This window comes from Oncorhynchus tshawytscha, linkage group LG02 (assembly GCF_018296145.1).
Source record: "Oncorhynchus tshawytscha isolate Ot180627B linkage group LG02, Otsh_v2.0, whole genome shotgun sequence".
In the NCBI taxonomy this organism is placed as follows: Eukaryota; Metazoa; Chordata; class Actinopteri; order Salmoniformes; family Salmonidae; genus Oncorhynchus; species Oncorhynchus tshawytscha.
In genome coordinates, this window is record NC_056430.1 from 26382585 (window position 1) to 26404493 (window position 21909).

General features: G+C 42.1%; 1 protein-coding gene across 1 annotated transcript in view; it reads left to right on the plus strand.

Annotated features, from left to right (window-relative positions):
- The window catches only part of LOC121840641 (membrane-associated guanylate kinase, WW and PDZ domain-containing protein 3-like), a 139905-nt gene that overhangs the window by 114357 nt on the left and 3639 nt on the right, over nt 1–21909 (plus strand). Inside the window, exons 2-3 of the mRNA XM_042305098.1 lie at nt 651–767; nt 11352–11471. Coding sequence (XP_042161032.1) covers nt 651–767; nt 11352–11471 — 237 coding nt within the window. The remainder of the gene's footprint in view (nt 1–650; nt 768–11351; nt 11472–21909) is intronic.

Genomic DNA, 21909 nt, shown 5'->3' on the forward strand with positions numbered 1-21909 from the left:
ACAGAGTTGTGTTAAGCAGAGTTTTGTCCGCTCGGCAGAGAGTAGAGAGGAGAGAGAGGGAACATGATGATTACTGAAGCTCAGCGCCAGTCGAGCCATTTCAAAGCCACTTTTCCCCCCACTGTCAGCCAGGGGACTAGGCTCACATCCAAGACACTGAAGATCTGGTCTCTTCCTTCTCTCTCCACTCTTTCTTTTCTTTCTCCTCTTCATCTTTTCCGACTCTCAGCAAACTTTCACCTGCTTTCACAGGATGACTCTCAAGCTCCCGTCTCCTCTCAAACTTTGTGAACTTCCTCTGTTTTTACACAGTCATTGGGGGGTTGGTTAGGAGATGCTCCTGAGAGTTTTCCGTTAAAACCCCTCACTCAAATTTTTGCATTGAGACTTCACAGTTCCTTTGGAATATAAGCTTTTGGCCTATGCTTGGTTGTCATTGTTGCGATGAGTGTCTATCATTGTATGCATATTATATAAAACCTTTTTGTTGTCAGTTTTATTGTGTAGATGAGGTGTCTTCACAGGAGTGACGAATGGAAAGGGAAGGCATATTGTTTGACCTATAACCTCTTGTTTGACCTCTAACCTCTTGACACTGTAACTCTAGTACACTGGCCCTGTAATAACACTGTGTGTCTCTGTCTGCTCAGGGAAGGTTCTGAACACAGACCTGCGCCACTACCTAAGCCTGCAGTTCCAGAAGGGCTCGTTGGATCACAAGTTGCAGCAGGTCATCCGAGACAACCTCTACCTGCGCACCATCCCCTGTAAGTCTCCTCAACCTCTGCCCTATGCAGACCATGGTCAAATGTAATGCACTAGAGGGGATAGGGTGACATTTAAGAGGCACCGCACACGGACCCCTCACACCACCACCTAACACCACCCCTCACACCACCCCTCACACCACTCCCTAACACCACCCCTAACACCACCCCTAACACCACCCCTCACACCACCCCTCACACTACCCCTCACACCACCCCTCACACCACCCCCTCACACCACCCCCTAACACCACCTCTCACACCACCCCTCACACAGACCCCTCACACCACCCCTCACACAGACCCCTCACACCACCCCTCACACGGACCCCTAACACCACCCCTCACACCATCCCTCATACGCACCCCTTACACCACCCCTCACACGGACCCCTCACACCACCCCTCACACGGACCCCTCACACCACCCCTCACACCACCCCTCACACGGACCCCTCACACCACCCCTCACACCATCCCTCATACGCACCCCTTACACCACCCTTCACACCATCCCTTACAACACCCTCCCTCACACCACCCCTCACACCACACCTCACACCACCCCTCACACGGACCCCTCACACGGACCCCTCACACGGACCCCTAACACCACCCCTCACACCACCCCTCACACGGACCCCTCACACCACCCCTCACACCATCCCTCACACGCACCCCTTACACCACCCTTCACACCATCCCTTACAACACCCTCCCTCACACCACCCCTCACACCACACCTCACACCACCCCTCACACAACACACTTCACCGAGCCAGGTCTCGCACACACACCTAAAGCTCACCATGACAGCAAAAACTAAGAAATCCTCATAAACCCAGACGTTGCTCCAAATTGTGACTGTGATTGTGGTCTTTTATACGAAAGCTTGTGGTGCAAGATGTGTGTTATTGAAACAATCAATCTGCAAATTACGTTCAATCCTAATTACTTTCAATCTGAATTACCTTCAATCTGAATTACTTTCAATGAGAATTACTTTCAATTTGCATTAACTTTAGTCTGAATGACCGTTAGAGCCTTCAGTTAAGAATAGATATAGATGTGCTATCCTCTCCTCAATGGTCATAATAGATGTGTGCTAAGAGTAGGAAAATAATGCGGTTCTGATAGAAGACAGGATGAACATTCATGGAGAACAGAGACCTTATCTCCAAATGATGTAGTAATTATGTCATTATTAACACACATTATGTGACAACATTTAGAGCATAATATTTTCCATTTCATTTTCCCAAAGAAGGACCATCTCTAATCAGAACAGCAACATGTTTGAGCATACTTCAGGTTTTAGTCACACACAGTCCCACTGTTCCTCCGGCTATGACAGACAGTTCTGCTTGGCACTGTCACAAACACAGCGATAGGCTCCCTGCTCTCCCCCACAGGGCTGGAAGATACTCTGTCTTGTGGAGTGGAGAATTGTAGGCAGAAGTGAGACATTTTTTATGGGAAGTAAGCCACTTACCTCTCATGTATATTTACATTTTTGGAAAGGAGGAATATTTTTCCCTTCAATCAATCCCTTCTCTCAACCACTTTCAATCATATGTGAGTTGAAGATTTCTGCCTTCTCTTGGACAGTCAACGTAAGTACAGTGGCTTGCAAAAGTATTCACCCCCTTGGCATTTTTCTTATTTTGTTGCCTTACAACCTGGAATTAAAATAGATTTTTGTGGGGTTTGTATTATTTGATTTACACAACATGCCTACCACTTTGAAGATGCAAAATATGTTTTATTGTGAAACAAACAAGAAATAATGTATTTTTTTAAATAAGAAAATTTGAGCGTGCATAACTATTCACCCCCCTCCAAAGTCAATACTTTGTAGAACCACCTTTTGCAGCAATTACAGCTGAAAGTCTCTTGGGGTATGTCTCTATAAGCTTGGCACATCTAGACACTGGGATTTTTGCCCATTCTTCAAGGCAAAACTGCTCCAGCTCCTTCAAGTTGGAAGGGTTCCGCTGGTGTACAGCAATCTTTAAGTCATACCACAGATTCTCAATTGGATTGAGGTCTCAGCTTTGACTAGGCCATTTCAAGACATTTAAATGTTTCCCCTTAAACCACTCAAGTGTTGCTTTAGCAGTATGCTTAGGGTCATTGTCTTGCTGAAAGGTGAACCTCTGTCCCAGTCTCAAATCTCTGGAAGATTGAAACAGGTTTCCCTCAAGAATTTCCATGTATTTAGCAACATCCATTATTCCTTCAATTCTGACCAGTTTCCCAGTCCTTGCCGATGAAAAACATCCCCACAGCACGATGCTGCCACCACAATGCTTCACTGTGGGGATGAGGTTCATGGGGTGATGAGTTGTTGGATTTACGCCAGACATAGCGGTTTCTTTGATGGCCAAAAAGCTACATTTTTGTCTCATCTGACCAAAGTACCTTCTTCCATATGCTTGGAGAGTCTCACATGCCATTATTTTTTTCTTTAAGCAATGCTTTTTTCTGGCCATTCTTCTGTAAAGCCCAGGTCTGTGGAGTGTACAGCTTAAAGTGGTCCTATGGACAGATATTCCAATCTCCGCTGTGGAGGTTTTCAGCTCCTTCAGGGAGACTCAGACTCCTTTGGTCTCTTTGTTGTCTCTCTGATTAATGCCCTCCTTGCCTGGTCCGTGATATTTGGTGGGCGGCCCTCTCTTGGCAGGTTTGTTGTGGTGCCATATTCTTAATAATGAATTTAATGGTGCTCTGTGGATGTTCAAAATTTCTGGTCCTTTTTTTAACCCAACCCTGATCTGTACTTCTCCACAACTTTGTTGTAATTTTTTTCATTTCACTTCACCAATTTGGACTATTTAGTGTATGTCCATTACATGATATCCAAATAAAAATCAATTTAAATTGCAGGTTGTAATGCAACAAAATAGGAAACTGTTTCTGACATTCTTGCCTTCCATATCTCTTTCTTTCACTCCCTCTCTACCCCTCTCTCTTTCTCTATTTTACTCTGAATCTTTTTTAATTCAATATGCTGAGATTAATAGAAGTCCTAGATCAACAAGCCTCACTCAAACATGCATTTTATTCATGTCTATACTTCCAGCATCGAGAATACACTGCTACCACACAAACCATCATACCTTTTGTGTTGGTTTATGGGATGGTAGTAAATGTGGTGTGCTCCCATGTCACTGTGCCAATGACCTAGTTCCACAGCTCTAAGTGCTGTTGGTCAGAAACATCTATCTATCTGTCCTTTGCATCTGTGTAGTATACAGTCCTGGAAGGCTACTCTGTCCTTGTGCTTTTGAGAGCTAGCTTTCTATCACTTTGGGATGATAATAAAGATGATGCTCTGTTATAAAACCCAAACATTACCCACTCCCCTTGGCGTGACCATGGCACAGCACTATTATGGGCTCTGTGAGGGCAATGAAAGATGGGACAACCAGGAGGGGAGAGAGAGAGAGTGGGAGAAAGAAAGAGAGAAAGAGTGCTCACAGGACCTTACCGCATGCCATGGTAATCCCTGAGTCTCCTTCATTGGACCTCAGACTGCCTCAGACTGCCTCCACATCCTCCAATATAACAAAGGCGCAGCAGGAAGCTCTTAAGAGCTCATAAGGGGACAAAGATGGGAGGCAGTCTCCGAGAGGGAAAAGGGCCCTTGGTCGCACTCAGTCCCAGTACGACTTCCCTTCCCTGAGGAGACACAGCCTCCTGAGCCCCCCTCTCAACTGCACTCTCTTTTTCTGCTGGCTTATGTAGACTTGTTGAGAGGGGAGTGCAGTACTGCACCCCACCAGTGTGTGGCATCAGTTAGGCTGTCGAAAGGCAACTGGCTCTGCTGTGCTCTTGGTGACATAATACCATTGCGTTTAGTTTTTGGCATGAATATAGTTCAGTGCCACGCAAAATTATGTTTTATTCTGAGATCTTTATAAGAGACATGCCATGGCCTTGAATTACATGATTTTCCTGAATTTGTGTTTTCACGTAATACCCTACTGGATACAGACGCCAATTCAACGTCTATTCCACATTGGTTCAATGTAATTTAATTGAAATGACGTGGAAACAACGTTCAGTCAACCAGTGTGTGCCCAGTGGGACAGTTCTTGAATAAGCTGTTTTAAATTCCTGCACACTTATAAAAAATGTATCTTTAACCCATTTTCTCTTCTTCAAAGTAAATGCTATGGCCACAAAAGCACTGAGGCTCCTCATTTTTGCAATACTTTTCCCCCTCTGTATTTGACACACGAATCCCAGTGGCATTTTCAAGTGCCAAGATGAAATAATGCAAAAAAATGCCATGTTATATTTCTGGTCCTCTTTTTCTGAGTGAAACCGCCTCTGATGTCCCTGCTGAGGCGTGATTCTTTGTCTGTGTCTGTGGCATCGATGCTAGCCAGGTCTTAAAAAAGTAGGACCGCAGTATATGAAAGGGAGAGCTTATGAACGACTTGATGGAGTGCCAATTTGGGTCCAAGGTAGACACATGTTCATGCATTCTCATTATCTCTCTCAGACACACACACACACACATACTCTACAAACACACACACACAGAAGCACACACACACACACACATTGCCAAGAGTTACACTGCTGAGGGAGAAGTGCTTGCTTCAGATGAACGTGACCATGTGAATCAAGATTATTATAATAAATGAAAACGAAAACTAATCATGAAAAAACTATTTTATAAACTTATATATAATAATTAACAAAACAGTTTTAGAAAACTAAAACTATACAGAAACTATTTTATTTGACTGCAAAACTAACTAAAATAAAAACCATCATGAATTATGGTCCCCCTAAACTTTAGGGAATGGGGTTTTCAAGTTTTTGAATCTGGCCGGCAAACGATGCCAGGTGTTGGCGATATTTCAAATATGTTGAGCTTGTGAATCACTATCACTAGCTATCACTTGCTAACAGAGTAGAAATCTGATACTGTAGGTATAATAGAACAGCATTGTTGCCTGTGGATGTGGATGTGGTGTGTGTGTGTGTGTGTGTGTGTGTGTGTGTGTGTGTGTGTGTGTGTGTGTGTGTGTGTGTGTGTGTGTGTGTGTGTGTGTGTGTGTGTGTGTGTGTGTGTGTGTGTGTGTGTGTGTGTGTGTGTGTGTGTGTGTGTGTCAGATTAGCATGAGGAGTCAGACTCATTTGGAGAAGTTTGCCAGTTCCTCCCCATCCTTCAAGTAGATAGGGGATATGTTGTAAATATCAGAAAGTCATGGATGCGGTAGTGTAGTATTTACTGAAATACAGAATCACATGCACAAATTTGGCACGCTTATCGGCTGCATCAGTTCTGGGGAATAAACTAGAATAAGCTGTGTGGCCTTGAGCCTCATTGTATCATATACTTGTGCAGAGGTTAGCATTACACAACAGTCCCTCCATTAGCAGCTTTTTATGGCCCGAAGTTTGCAAGGACCAGTTGGGTGCAAAGTTGATTGGTGTGCTTTTATTGCAGTTCTCATTAAATTAATAAATACATTTTTTAAAACATAGAAATAACCATAAATAGCAGTGGGACAGTATTATTGTGCCAAAATTGCTTCAAATGGCCTTTTTTTTAACTGTCTGTCAGTGGAGGCTGGTGGGAGGAGCTATAGGAGGTCCTGCTCATTGTAATGGCTGGAATGTAATAAATGGATCAGAGTCAAACATGGTTTCTATATGTTTGATACCATTCCATTTATTCCACTCTGGCCATTACAATAGCTCCTCTGCTGTGTGTATGTGTGTGTGTGTTTGTGTGTTTATGGGTGGTTGTGGTGTGTGTGTGTTTGTTTGTTTGTTTGTTTGTTTATGGGTGGTTGTGGTGTGTGTGTGTTTGTTTGTGGGTGGTTGTGGTGTGTGTGCTTGTGTGTAAGGTTTGGATGTGTGGAGAGTGCAAATAGTCTCTTAGGTGCAAATAGTCACTAAGGTGCAGGTCTGTGCAGGGAGACAGATAGGGTTAGCTGTTCAACAGTGATGTCCTGATTGTAGAAGCTGTCTCGGAGCACGTTGTAGGGCCATATAAAATCAGTTATGCTTTTTTGCCTGATTCCGTTTATTTCTTTCCCAAATTCGGGTTTTCTGTGTTTTGTTGTTCATGGTTTTTGGTCTCAAAACCACACTTTTTAAATAGAAAAACAGACAATTTGGATGTTCTAAGTGCTCAACAATGCTTAAACCACATCAGGAGACCACTTTTGAGGTCTTAATTCAACTTCACACTAGCCAGAGACTGTCGTTTGGTTAGCGATGATTCTGTAGCGCTCATGTGATTGCAGTGTTTGCAAAACAAATGGCCACTGTACTGATGAAAATAATCATGATATCATTCTGCCAGGTAGGCATAGCTACTTTGTAGTTAGAATTTCATTTATAAGGTTTTTGGGGACCTTTCCCTCTACTAGAAGTCCGTTGTCCATTACATTAGCAACGTCACTAACGAGTGCACAAAAAGGCAGACAAGCACTCACACACAGACAGGGGCATTCCTATGCCTTTGCCTCTTCAGAAATGGAAGGAAAATATGGATCACTGATGCAGTTTGTTCATGTCTTATAATAATCTTGGCCAAATTAATGCACTTTCTAATAAATTTAAAACATTTTTAACATTGCTGAAATTCCATTCTAATGTCTGGATTTCATGATTCTGTCCACGTTCTCCACAACGTACATTTTATTGTGTTCTACCGTTGGTCTGAGACCCATTCCTCATATACAGCATTGCCAGATGGTAACAGAGTGAACAGTCCATGGCTCAGGTGACTGGTCTTCCGGGCCTTCCTCAAACACCGCCTGGTGTAGATGTACTGGAGAGCAGGGAGCTATGCCCCAGTGATGTGTTGGACCATCTGCACCACCCTCTGTACAGCCTTGTGGTTGAGGGCGGTGCAGTTGCCATACCAGGCGGTGATGCAGCCAGTCAAGATGCTCTCGATAGTGCAGCTGTAGAAATTTTTGAGGATCTGAGGGCCCATGCCAAATTTCTTCAGTCGCCTGAGGTTGAAGAGGCGCTGTTGTGTAATTGCTTCATGTGTGATTGGTCCAAAATATTTATTGCACCAGTCTAGGCGCTAATCCTTTAAAATCCAAGTCACATTGAGATTGACTTCATCATTTAAACCTTACCTAACCTATAACCTGACCCATGCCCCAATCTGCATACCCTGCCCGTCATCAGTTGAGACACAGCATACTCTTGAATACAGGGTGGGTGTCATTTCAATCATAGAAATATAATTCATAGAATGAACCTATCCCTTCAGACCACTGCAATAGCTGGTACACCATTGTCTTATTCTATTCTATTATTCTATGTTCTATATTTATGTGATTTCTTCCTATGGAAGATGGACAGTTTAATTTAGAACAATGGATAAGTTAGCATTCTCTGGTGTGTGGATCTCCAACCATCTTTGTTGTACCATTTTAAAAGTAGACATTTCAATATAATTCACATTTTAGTAAATATATTAGCCAAATCATGACACCCAGTTTGTATTCAAGAGTATGCTGTGTCTCCACAGATGGCGGGCACAACACAAACACCTTAGAGTATGTAAAATAGGGTCTAAGATACAAAATATAGTATATGAACATGAAAAAATTGGAGTTTATGCATTTTTGGATAATTGACATAAAAAGTGACACATATATTTCGCACACATAGACTTCATTTCTCAGAACAAGAACAGACTGATGAGTGTCAGAAGAAAGTTCTTTGTTTCTGGCCTTTTTGAGCCTGTAAACGAACCCACAAATGCTGATGCTCCAGATTACATAACTAGTCTAAAGAAGGCCAGTTTTATTGCTTCTTCAATCAGAACAACAGTTTTCAGCTGTGCTAACATAATTACAAAAGAGTTTTCAACCTGAATTAGCTATCACAACGTGCCATTGGAACACCGGAGTGATGGTTGCTGATAATGGGCCTCTGTACGCCTATGTAAATATTGCATAAAAAAATATCAGTTTCCAGCTACAATAGTCATTTACAACATTTACAACAATATCTACACTGTATTTCTGATCAATTTTATGTTATTTTAATGGACAAAAAAATGTGCTTTTCTTTCAAAAAGAAGGACATTTCTAAGTGACCCCAAACTTATGACCGGTAGTGTATATACAGTACCAGTCAAAAGTTTGGACACACCTACTCATTCCAGGGTCTTTATTTATTTTTTCCTATTTTCTACATTGTAGAATAATAGTGAAGACATCGAAACTATGAAATAACACATATGGAATCATGTAGTAACCAAAAAACAAATCTAAATATATGTAATATTTGAGATTTTTAACCACCCTTTGCCTTGATGACAGCTTTGCACACTCTTGGCATACTCTCAACCAGCTTCATGAGGTTGTCACCTGGAATAGATTTCAATGAACAGGTGTGCCTTGTTAAAAGTTAAGAAGGAAAGAAATTTCACAAATTAATGCGTTTGAGCCAATCAGTTGTGTTGTGACAAGGTATGGGTGGTATACAGAAGATAGCCCTATTTGGTAAAAGACCAAGTCCTTATTATGGCTAGAACAGCTAAATGTTTATTTTTAAAAAGAAAATGTAACCTTCATTTAACTAGGCGAGTCAGTTATGAACAAATTCTTATTTACAATGACGGCCGACGTCGGCCAAACCCCGGCCAACCTATGTGACTCCCAATCACGGCCGGTTGTGATACAGCCTGGAATTGAAACAGGGTCTGTAGTGATGCCTCTTGCACTGAGATGCAGTGCCTTAGACCACTACACCACTCAGGATGAAACTGGCTCTTGTGAAGACCGCCACAGGAAAGGAAGAACCAGAGTTACCTCTGCTGTAGACGATTAGAGTTAACTGCACCTCAGATTGCAGCCCAAATAAATGCTTTACAGAGTTCAAGTAACAGACACATCTCAACATCAACTGTTCAGAGGAGACTGCGTGAATCAGGCCTTCATGGTTGAATTGCTGCAAAGAAACCACTACTAAAGGACACCAATAAGAAGAGACTTGTTTGGGCAAAGAAACACGAGCAATGGACATTAAACCGGTGGAAACCTGTCCTTTGAGATTTTTGGCCTTTGTGAGACGCAGAGTAGGTGCAGAGTAGGTGAATGGATGATCTCGCATGTGTGGTTCCCATCATGAAGCATGGTGGAGGACATGTGATGGTGTGGGGGGGCTTTGCTGGTGACACTGTCAGTGATTTATTTAGAATTCAAGGCACACTTAACCAGCATGGCTACCACAACATTCTGCAGCGATACGCCATCCCATTGTGTTGGCGCTTAGTGGGTCTGTCATTTGTTTTTCAACAGGACAAAAGGACACCTCCAGGCTGTGTAAGGGCTATTTGACCAAGAAGGACAGTGATGGAGTGCTGCATCAGATGACCTGGCCTCCACAATCACTTAACCTCAACCCAATTGAGATGGTTTAGGATGAGTTGGACCACAGAGTGAAGGAAAAGCAGCCAACAAGTGCTCAGCATATGTGGGCTCTCCTTCAAGACTGTTGGAAAAGCATTGCTCATTTGGTTGGTTGGGAGATTGCCAAGAGTGTGCAAAGCTGTCATCAAGACAAAGGATGGCCACTTTGAAGAATCTAAAATCTATTTTGATTTGTTTAAAACTTTTTTGGTTATTAGATGATTCCATGTGTTATTTCATAGTTTTGATGTCTTCACTATTATTATACAAGGTAGAAAATAGTAAAAATAAAGAAAAACACCTGTGAATGAGTAGTGGTGTCCAAATTTTTGACTGGTACTGTGTATTTATTTATATATATATATATATATATATATATATATATATATATATATTTTATTAATCATTAAATAGATTGACAACCCTGTTTTGTAAACTTTGTCAACTTTCAAATTATATCAAACTCAACAGTTTTTTCAGTGATGAAGACATGGATATCTGATGGTTGGGTGGAGTATGCAAAATGGGTAAACTTTGAACACCTCCATCTCCTGAATGTTTTGACATTCAGGTCCAAATAGTAATTGTATCATCACTTCTACCATTAGCAAACATGTATGGAATATTTCATTCAAATTAAAATGGGTGGAGGAGAAAGTGATTCAATTCATATGGAACGTGACTGTGACTGTGTTGGGGGTAAAAAGTTAAAAGTGTGCTCAAAGACTCTCTGCTCCCAAGTAGATACTCAGCACCCTCAAAGCAAAGCACAGTGCATCTTCATGTTTCCCTCAACAAGTTGACAATGGAATAGTTACAGTAGCAGCAATATTGGTGTGACATCTAAATGATGCTGCAGGTGAGATAGAGGCTTGGCATGTAGCGGTGCCCTCAGTAATTGCCTCATGGGGGACATTTTCAGGGACTAAAGCTGGCATAAGAAGACAGAAACAGACATCCTGTTAATGAGAGAATGCTGTGAACCCCCTAATGCTAATATCACACAATCCCCATGTCCTTTTCTTTGATCTATCTGTGATAACAGTGAGCACGAAATAGGCCCTCCCTCCATATGTTTCCTACCCTTTGCATCAGTGTTCATGGGCTCATTCTATATTCAATTGTTATTGCATTCTCATATGCTCATGTTTGTATTTGTTTGTGTGATTAACAGGCACCACACGGCTGCCCAGAGAAAGGGAGGTACCGGGTGTGGACTACAACTTCATCAGCGTGGGAGACTTCCGTATCCTGGAGGGGAGTGGCCTTCTGCTGGAGAGTGGAACCTACGATGGTGAGGATTCACTAAAGAAGAGTTCAATAATGGATTAATAAACTTAGTAGTCAGTTGTTGAATTAATTACAGCTGCCAAGAGTGAATTGCATTGGCCAAGGCTAAATAAATTTATCAGGCAAACATTATTAAGAGGCTTGTTAGAACTGAAACCTTGGATCACAAGGAGGCGAGGATACTCAAGAGCCCTTGGGCTGCTCTATCCATTAAGAACTCCTTTAATCTATAGAGCGGCAATGTGCTGATAGGCTGCCCCACCTGATCTCCAACCTCAGAAGATCCTCTGTAGATGTTTTAACCTGCTGAACTGTGTCTGGACAGCTGACTCCACTACTACTACTCCACTACTACTAGGAGAAGCTATCTATGGTTTATTCATGTATTTATGGCCCTCTCTACCTATGAGGTAGCATGCTTCCAAAAACTACTGGCAGCTACCAGATGTCTTTATATGGCCTGCCGTCCTTGCGGTATCCTCTCCGACAAAAGAGGTGTCCTCTTTATAAAGGAAAATCTGTTTCGTTTTTGCCTTGGTGATGACACGCTGAACTTGGCTGTTTTGTGAACTCCTGTATGTAAACATAGCAAATGTTGTTATAGCAGCAGATGACAGTTCATACATAGTAAAATACATATATATTTTATTTGCAGTGTTGACACAAGAATGTCTGTTTATGGGTTTTCCTGCTATTGTATGTAGTCACTCACAGTTGAATGAGTTGAATCAGTTTTACAGTTTTACTTTTTAATAGCACTTCAATGGCACATTAAGTAGTCACCCTGCATTATGGGGTTGAATAGTCTCAGAGTATTTATGTCATGAAGAATTGGAGCCGAGGATTTTTCTCACATTGTCCGATGATTATGGCAATAGCATGATCATCTCTTCTCTTTAAGCTCAGTCTTTCATACACCAAATCCTAGCTGCCTGCTGTGGAATCAGAATGGAATGGACTCAGGCTTTGAATGTTAGAGGAGCACCTCTGGTCTAGTGATTGGCCCATATCACATATCCTTCTCTCCAGTGTCTTTTATCTGAAGTAAGAGTCTTACCAACCAGACGCACAGGGTCTCTGAAGGAGCTTGGCACTGGCAGGTCCTGACTATTGACAGTTTCAAGTTCAAATTTCATGCACAACTCAAAACCCAATAATGTACATTATTACTAGAAAAAAAGTAAAATAAAACATTTGAAATACACAATAAAGTAAGTAAGTATAGTATATACAGGAAATATACAGTTCCAATACCATATTTGCAATGTGCAGTGATACTGGAGTGATGGAGGTAGATACAGTGCATTTGGAAAGTATTCAGACTTTTTCCACAATTTGTTATGTTACAGCCCTATTCTAAAATTGAATAAACATTTGTTTTATCCATCAATCTATACACAACACCCCATAATGACAATGCAACAAGGTTTTTAGAACTGTTTGCAAATGTATTAAACATTTAAAACAGAAATACCTTATTTACATAAGTATTCAGACCCTTTGATATGAGACATTAAGTTGAGCTCAGGTGCACCCTGTTTCCATTGATCATCCTTGAGCTGTTTCTACAACTTGATTGGAGTCCACCTGTGGTAAATTCAATTGATTGCACATGATTTGGAAAGGCACACAACTGTCTATATGAGGTCCCACAGTTGACAGTGAATATCAGAACAAAAAATTGTTCGTAGAGCTCCGAGACAGGATTGTGTTGAGGCACAGATCTGGGGAAGGGTATCAAAAATTATCTGCAGCATTGACGGTCCCCAAGAACACAGTTGCCTCCATCATTCTTAAATGGAAGAAGTTTGGAACTACCAAGGCTCTTCCTAGAGCTAGCCAACCTGAGCAATCGGGGGAGAAGGGCCTCGGTCAGGGAGGTGACCAAGAACCTGATGGGCACTCTTACAGAGCTCCAGAGTTCCTCTGTGGAGATGGGAGAACCTTCCAGAAGGACAACCACATCTGCAGCACTCCACCAATCAGGCCTTTATGATAGAGCCAGACAGAAGTCATTTCTCAGTAAAAGGCACATGACAGCCTGCTTGGAATTTGCCAAAAGGCACCTAAAGGACTCTCAGACAATGAGAAACAACATTCTCTGGTCTGATGAAACCAAGATTGAACTCTTTGGCCTGAATGCCAATCGTCACATCTGGAGGAAACCTGGCACCATCCCTAAGGTGAAGCCTGGTGGTGGCAGCATATGTTTTTCAGTGGCTGGGACTGGAAGACACGCCAGGGTCGAGGGAGAGATGAATGGAGCAAGGTACAGAGAGACCCTTGTTGAGAACATGCTCCAGAGCGCTCAGGACCTCAGACTGGGGAGAAGTTTCACCTTCCAACAGGATAACGACCCTAAGCACACAGGTAAGACAATCCAGTAGTGGCTTCGGGACAAGTCTCTGAGTGTCCTTGAGTGGCCCAGCCAATGCCCGAACAGGAACCCTATCGAACATCTCTTGAGAGACCTGAAAATAGCTGTGCTGTGTCGCTCCCCACCAAACCTGACAAACCTTGAGAGGATCTGCAGAGAAGAATGGGAGAAACTCCCCAAATACAGTTGTGCATTCTTCAAGGCAAAACTGCTCCAGCTCCTTCAAGTTGGATGGGTTCCGCTGGTGTACAGCAATATTTAAGTCATACCACAGATTCTCAATTGGATTGAGGTCTGGGCTTTTACTAGGCCATTCCAAGACATTTAAATGTTTCCCCTTAAAACACTCAAGTGTTGCTTTAGCAGTATGCTTAGGGTCATTGTCCTGCTGGAAGGTGAACCTCCATCCCAGTCTCAAATCTCTGGAAGACTGAAACAGGTTTCCCTCAAGAATTTCCCTGTATTTAGCTCCAGCCATCATTCCTTCAATTCTGACCAGTTTCCCAGTCGCTGCCGATGGAAAAACATCCCCACAGCATGATGCTGTCACCACCATCCATCCACTGTGGAGATGGTGTTCTCGGGGTGATGAGACGTGTTGGGATTGTGCCAGACATAGTGTTTTCCTTGATGGTCAAAAAGCTTATTTTAAACTCATCTGACCAGAGTACCTTCTTCCATATGTTTGGAGAGTCTCTCACATGGCTTTTGGCAACCAACAAACATATTTGCTTATTTGTTTCTTTAAAAAACATTTATTTAACCTTTATTTAACCAGGTAGGCCAGTTGAGAACAAGTTCTCATTTACAACTGCGACCTGGCCAAGATAAAGCAAATCAGTCCGACACAAACAACAACATGGAATAAACAAACATACAGTAAATAACACAATACAAAAGTGTATATAGAGTGTGTGCAAATAAGGTAAGATAAGGGAGGTAAGGCAATAAATAGGCTGTAGTGGCAAAATAATTACAGTTTAGCAATTAAACACTGGAGTGATAGATGTTCAGAAGATGAATGTGCAAGTAGAGATACTGGGCTGCAAAGGAGCAACAAAATAAATAACAGTATGGGATGAGGTAGTTGGATGGGCTATTTACAGGTGCAGTCTGTGAGCTGCACTGACAGCTGGTGCTTAAAGTTAGTGAGGGAGATAAGAGTCTCCAGCTTCAGTGATTTTTGCAATTTGTTCCAGTCATTGGCAGCAGAGAACTGGAAGGAAAGGCGGCCAAATGAGGAATTGGCTTTGGGGGTGACCAGTGAAATATACCTGCTGGAGCGCGTGCTATGGGTGGGTGCTGCTATGGTGACCAGTGAGCTGAGATAACGCGGGGCTTACCTAGAAAAGACTTGTAGATGACCTGGAGCCAGTGGGTTTGGCGACGAATATGAAGCGAGGGCCAGCCAACGAGAGCATACAGGTCACAGTGGTGGGTAGTATATGAGGCTTTGGTGAATAAAAGGATGGCACTGTGATAGACTGCATCCAATTTGCTGAGTAGAGTGTTGGAGGCTATTTTGTAAATGACAATGCCAAAGTCAAGGATCGGTAGGATAGTCAGTTTTACGAGGATATGTTTGGCAGCATGAGTGAAGGGTGCTTTGTTGCTAAATAGGAAGCCAATTCTATATTTAATTTTGGATTGGCGATGCTTAATGTGAGTCTGGAAGTAAAGTTTACAATCTAACCAGACACCTAGGCATTTGTAGTTGTCCACATATTCTAAGTCAGAGCCGTCCAAGCAGGTGCAAGCAGCGATCGGTTGAAGAGCATCCATTTAGTTTTACTGGCATTTAAGAGCAGTTGGAGGCCACGGAGGAAAAGTTGTATGGCATTGAAGCTCATCTGGAGGTTAGTTAACTTGGCTTTTGAAGACGTTAGAAAGGCAGGGTAGGATAGATATAGGTCTGTAACAGTTTGGGTCTAGAGGGTCTCCCCCTTTGAAGAGGGGGATGACTCTGGCAGCTTTCCACTCTATTGAGATCTCAGACGATACGAAAGAGAGGTTGAACAGGCTAGTAATAGGGGGTTGCAACAATTGCGGCAGATCATTTTAATAAGAGAGCGTCCAGATTGTCTAGCCCGGCTAATTTGTAGGGGTCCAGATTTTGCAGCTCTTTCAGAACATCAGCTATCTGGATTTGGGTGAAGGAGAAATGGGAGAGGCTTGGGCAAGTTGCTGTGGGGGGTGCATGGCTGTTGACCGGGATAGGGGTAGCCAGGTGGAGAACAAGGCCAGCCGTAGAAAAATGTTTATTGAAATTCTCAATTATCGTGAATTTATCGGTGGTGACAGTATTTCCTAGCCTCAGTGCAGTGGTGAGCTGGGAGGAGGTGCTCTTGTTCTCCATGGACTTTACAGTGTCCCAGAACTTTTTGGAGTTTGTGCTACAGGATGCAAATTTCCATTTGAAAAGGCTAGCCTTTGCTTTCCTAACTGCCTGTCTATATTGGTTCCTAACTTCCCTGAAAAGTTGCATTCGATTTCGATGCTAATACAGTACGCCACAGGATGTTTTTGTGCTGGTCAAGGGCAGTCAGGTCTGGAGTGAAGCAAGGGCTATATCTGTTCCTGGTTCAAATTTTTTGAATGGGGCATGCTTATTTAAGATGGTGAGGAAAGCACTTTTAAAGAATAACCCGGCATCCTCTACTGACGGAATGTCAATATTCTTCCAGGATACCCGGGCCAGGTCGATTAGAAAGGGCTGCTTAAAACGTTGAAAAGTTTTAGGGAGCGTTTGACAGTGATGAGGGGTGGTCGTTTTACCGCAGACCCATTACGGATGCAGGCAATGAAGCTGTGATCGCTGACATCTTGGTTGAAGACAGCAGAGGTGTATTTGGAGGGCAGGTTGGTTAGGAATATCTATGAGGGTGCCCGTGTTTACGGATTTGGGGTTGTACCTGGTAGGTTCATTGATAATTTGTGTGAGATTGAGGGCATCTATCTTAGATTGTAGGAAGGCCCTGGTGTTAAGCATGTCCCAGTTTAGGTCACCTAACAGTATGAGCTCTGACGATAGATGGGGGGGCAATCATTCCACATATGGTGTCCAGGGCACAGCTGGGGTGAGAAGGTGGATTTTTAAAATGTAGAAGCTGAATTTTTTGGGCCACAGACCTGGATAGTATGACAGAACTCTGCAGGCTAACTCCGCCCCCTTTGGCAGTTCTTTAAGCAACAGCTTTTTTCTGGCCACTTTTCCGTAATGCCCAGCTCCCTGCAGTGTGCGGCTTAAAATGGTCCTATCGACAGATACTCCAATCTCCACTGTGGAGGTTTGCAGCTCCTTCTGGGTTATCTTTGGTCTCTTTGCTGCCTCTCTGATTAATGCCCTCCTTGCCTGGTCTGAGTTTTGGTGGGTGACCCTTTCTTGGCAGGTTTGTTTTGGTGCCATATTCTTTCCATGTTTTAATAATGGATTTAATGGTGCTCTGTGGGATGTTCATAGTTTCTGATATATTTTTTTAACCCAACCCTGATCTGTACTTCTCCACAACTTTGTCCCTGATCTGTTTGGAGAGCACCTTGATCTTCATGGTGCTGCTTGCTTGGTGGTGCCCCTTGCTTAGTAGTGTTGCAGACTCTGGGGGCCTTTCAGAACTGGTGTATATATACTGAGATCATGTGACAGATCATGTGACACTTAGATTGCACACAGGTGGACTTTATTTAACTAATTATGTGACTTCTGAAGGTGATTGGTTGCACCAGATCTTATTTAGGGGCTTCATAGCAAAGGGCGTGAACACATATGCACGCACCACTTTTCCGTTTTATATTTTTATAATTTTTTTAAACAATTAATTTTTAAAATTTCACTTCACCAATTTGGACTATTTTGTGTAGGTCCATTACATGAAATCCAACTAAAAATCCATTTAAATTACAGATTGTAATGCCACAAAATAGAAAAACGCCAAGGGGGATGAATACTTTTGCAAGGCACTGTATATCCCCCATAGTTAAGGAGGGGCTTTGTCACACAGACTCACCCAGTGCAATGCCAGACCTGCCCCGCCCAGTGAGCTGAGGCCTCTTCCTTCTCCCAGGCGGTGCTGCTGGGATGCAGTCCGTGCCAGGGTGGCCCACAGGGTCCCAGGTTTCATGCCAAGCAGACACAGCCATCTGTGCCAGGCTCTGAGAGGGAGTCCGTCTGGGCTCAGCCCTCACTCTGGCGCTGCTCTTCTGTGTGGTTCAGGTCGGGTCAGGCAGCACAGCACAGGGACAGCTGCCCAGAAATGAACAAAGCACATGGTTTGGGGCTGCTGACATAACTGTTACCAGGAAATGGGAGAGTCTGTCTAATTCAAATTCTTGTCAAATGTTCTTGGGCCAGGGAATCCCACTGTGTTCATGATTCTGATTCCTATGAGAACTGTGAGTACATACAGTATGAGTGTACATATGAAATTATGCAGTATGAGTGTACATATTATATTATACAGTAAGGTGACTCATCAACCTCTTGGCATTTGCGATGTTTAAGTAATGTCAAACAAGCCACCCCTATGCTTGTCAGTTTGAGGCCTCCCCGTAGTTTAAAATAACAAATTATAGCAGAAATCTCCCGACTGGGCGCTTTCACACTCCTTCACATTTATGACACACATTTACCCAGAGATATGTTTTTGTAAGTAATTCATCAACGTGCTACAGCTTCTGACTGATGAATGGCAGGGACAGGCAGCGATTAGAGAGCGGCCCCCAATCTCTCCCTGCTATCTCTGTTCCACCGGTGTTAATGAAACCATCTCTGAAAAATGCAGATGAGTGTCATTTGGAGAACGGTGGTGAGTGTTGAGCCCATAGTGCGACACATGACAATTGGAGGGAGATGCTTTGATCCACTTTACCATACTGTAGCTACTATCATTCTGAGTGTTAGGGGCCCTTGACTGACAGAGATGGGGCTTTTCAAAGACACAGCTGAACAAGTATTCTTTGGTCATTGAAATGGAAGGATTTTCCACCAAGCATTGTGTTGTGTTTGCTGCACTTGCTTTTTTTTAAAGTCTTTGTCCTATTTCCCCACTTTGTTACCTTATAGAGAGATAATAAAGCTGTGTTTTGAGTTTGTGCATATCTTCTATAATAGACATACCTGCAATGTTTACATTTTAATATGTGGAGAGATAGATAAAAATGTTTATAAGATGAAAATAAGCACAGTTCAAATGAAAAGGAGATCAATTTTACAGAGGGTAATTATTTTGCTGAAAACCCTATTTCCCAGTGGCATCTTTTCCCGGTTCCTTAATTAAGCTGCTTATGAATTATGTTTCCACTGAATAGGCTCTGTGTAATTGTTACTTTTTGTAAAGCAATGTAAGTATTTGACCTTAAAATGTAATATTGCCTAAATATAATTCCATATTACTCCCATGAACATATTCACATGTTTAGCAAACAAATACACATAAAATATTGTCGGCTTCTCAAATCAGTGTGCACATAAAAAATATCTAAAAAATATCTTAATGAATGTTGAAAAATTACATTTTCTGTGCATTCATTTTTATACACAGTGTTCAACAGCTAGTCAGAGATTGATCATCCCATGAGCTAAATGAGTAGATTACGATCTATTATCTTCACAAAATATGTATAGGCAGTGTCACAAGGTTTTTCTTCATCAGGAGAAAAAACTCTCAGATAGTTCATTGCTATATTCAATGATCAGTGCAATTGGTTGCAGAAAAAATCCCTAGTGGGGAGTGGGGAGACAGGCTTCTGACAAACATTTGTGGCAAATCTTTGGCCCAATTTGACGCAAATTTACAGCAAGATCATATTTTCACATGCAAATGAGTTTTGTGGCAAACTGTTGCGGCAAATTTGCATAGACTTGCAAACTTCTGGTAAGCAATTCTGATAAACTTGTGGTGAACATTCTACTGATTGCTAAAAAAAATGCTGCAAACTCATTATGAATATGGATATTAAATCAGGATTTTGGCAACATTGTGTATAAACAATATTGAAATGTTGTATCTACATAAACCAAATCACATATAACATTAAAATAACTTGCTTCTCACAGAGTAAACTAAACATACAAAACATTTCTAAATACACTAAACAACATGTATTCAATGCCTTAACAGAACAAAACAAATCCAATACAACTTGAAATCATCAGGATTCTAATGAAGAAAAGAGCAAAGACGGGATATTTCCCAAATAAATTGTTTATTTAATATTTTTATGTAGCTACAACATTTAGATGAAATGTGAACACTACACCAAAAAAATGCTGGGTTAAAAATGTGGTTATTTGGTAACCCAACGCTGGGTAAATATTGGACAGAACACACACTGGGTTATTTTGACCCAGCCAGTTGGGTTGTTGGGATTACCCAAATTTGGGATTACCCAGTCTTTGGTCTAGTTTTACCCTTAACACTCAAATGCGCCCATTCACTTTCATGCTGGTTTGACCCAGCAGCTGGGTAATTTTTTATGTAATTAGGTTATTTTCAGGAGGCGTGGCTTATTTTCAGGGGCGTAGCTTACATATAGTTATTTTCTGGCCACCCGTGAGAGTAAATGTTATTCCTGTTCATCGTATTAAAGGACAATTCCACCACTTTTCAACCTCATTCATTATCTCCAGCACCATACCAATGTCAACATATGTGAAAACAGCGTGTTTCTATGATCTGTGGTTAAAAAGATAAGAATAAAGTGCTTCTCTGTGACATCACAGGGTAGGATTAAAAGTAAGAAAAACTGTGATTTTCAAAACCTGCAATGAGTTTCAAGGCAGAAGTGTTTGAAAATCACACTTTTTTTTATTTTTGAGGCATAAATGTTTTACTTTATATATTTTTCTACAAAATGTGGAGAAGTGCCTTTTTCACATACAGTACCAGTCAAAAGTTTGGACACACCTACTCATTCAAGGGTTTTTCTTTATTTTGACTATTTTCTACATTTTAGAATAATAGTGAAGGCATCAACTATGAAATAACACACATGGAATCATGGAGTAAATTGTTAAACAAATTAAAATATATTTTAGATTTTAGATTCTTCAAAGTAGCCACCCTTTGCCTTTATGACAGCTTTGCACACACTTGGCATTCCCTCAACCAGCTAAATGAGGAATGCTTTTCCAACAGTCTTGAAGGAGTTCCCACATATGCTGAGCACTTGTTGGCTGCTTTTCCTTCCCTCTGCGGTCGAAACTTATCCCAAACCATCTCAATTGGGTTGAGGTCGGGGGATTGTGGAGGCCAGGTCATCTGATGCAACACTCCATCACTCTCCTTCTTGGTCAAATAGCCTTCACACAGCCTGGAGGTGTGTTGGGTCATTGTCCTCTTGAAAAGCAAATGATAGTCCCACTAAGCGCAAACCAGATAGGATGGCATATCGCTGCAGAATGCTGTGGTAGCCATGCTGGTTAAGTGTGCCATGAATTCTAAATAAATCACAGTGGGAAACACACATGTGGAGATCATCCGTTCATCTACTCTGCGTCTCACAAAGGCACGGCATTTGGAACCAAAAACCTCTAATTTGGACTCTAGACCAAAGGACAAATTTACACGGATCTAATGTCCATTGCTCATGTTTCTTTGCCCAAACAAGTCTCTTCTTCTTATTGGTGTCCTTTATTAGTGGTTACTTCACAGCAATTCACCATGAAGGCCTGATTTTACGCAGTCTCCTCTGAACAGTTGATGTTGAGATGTGTCTGTTACTTGAACTCTGTGAAGCATCTATTTGGGCTGCAATGTCTGAGGCTGGTAACTCTAATGGACTTATCCTCTGCAGCAGAGGTAACTCTGGGTCTTCCTTTCCAGTGGTGGTCCACATGAGAGCCAGTTTCATCATAGCGCTTGATGGTTTTTGCGACTGCACTTGAACAAACTTTCAAAGTTCTTGAAATGTTCTGCATTTACTGACCTTCATGTCTTAAAGTAATGGACTGTCATTTCTCTTTGCTTATTCTTGCCATAACATAGTCTTGGTATTTTACCAAATAGGGCTATTTTCTGTATATCAACCCTACCTTGTCACAACACAGCTGATTGGCTCAAACACAATA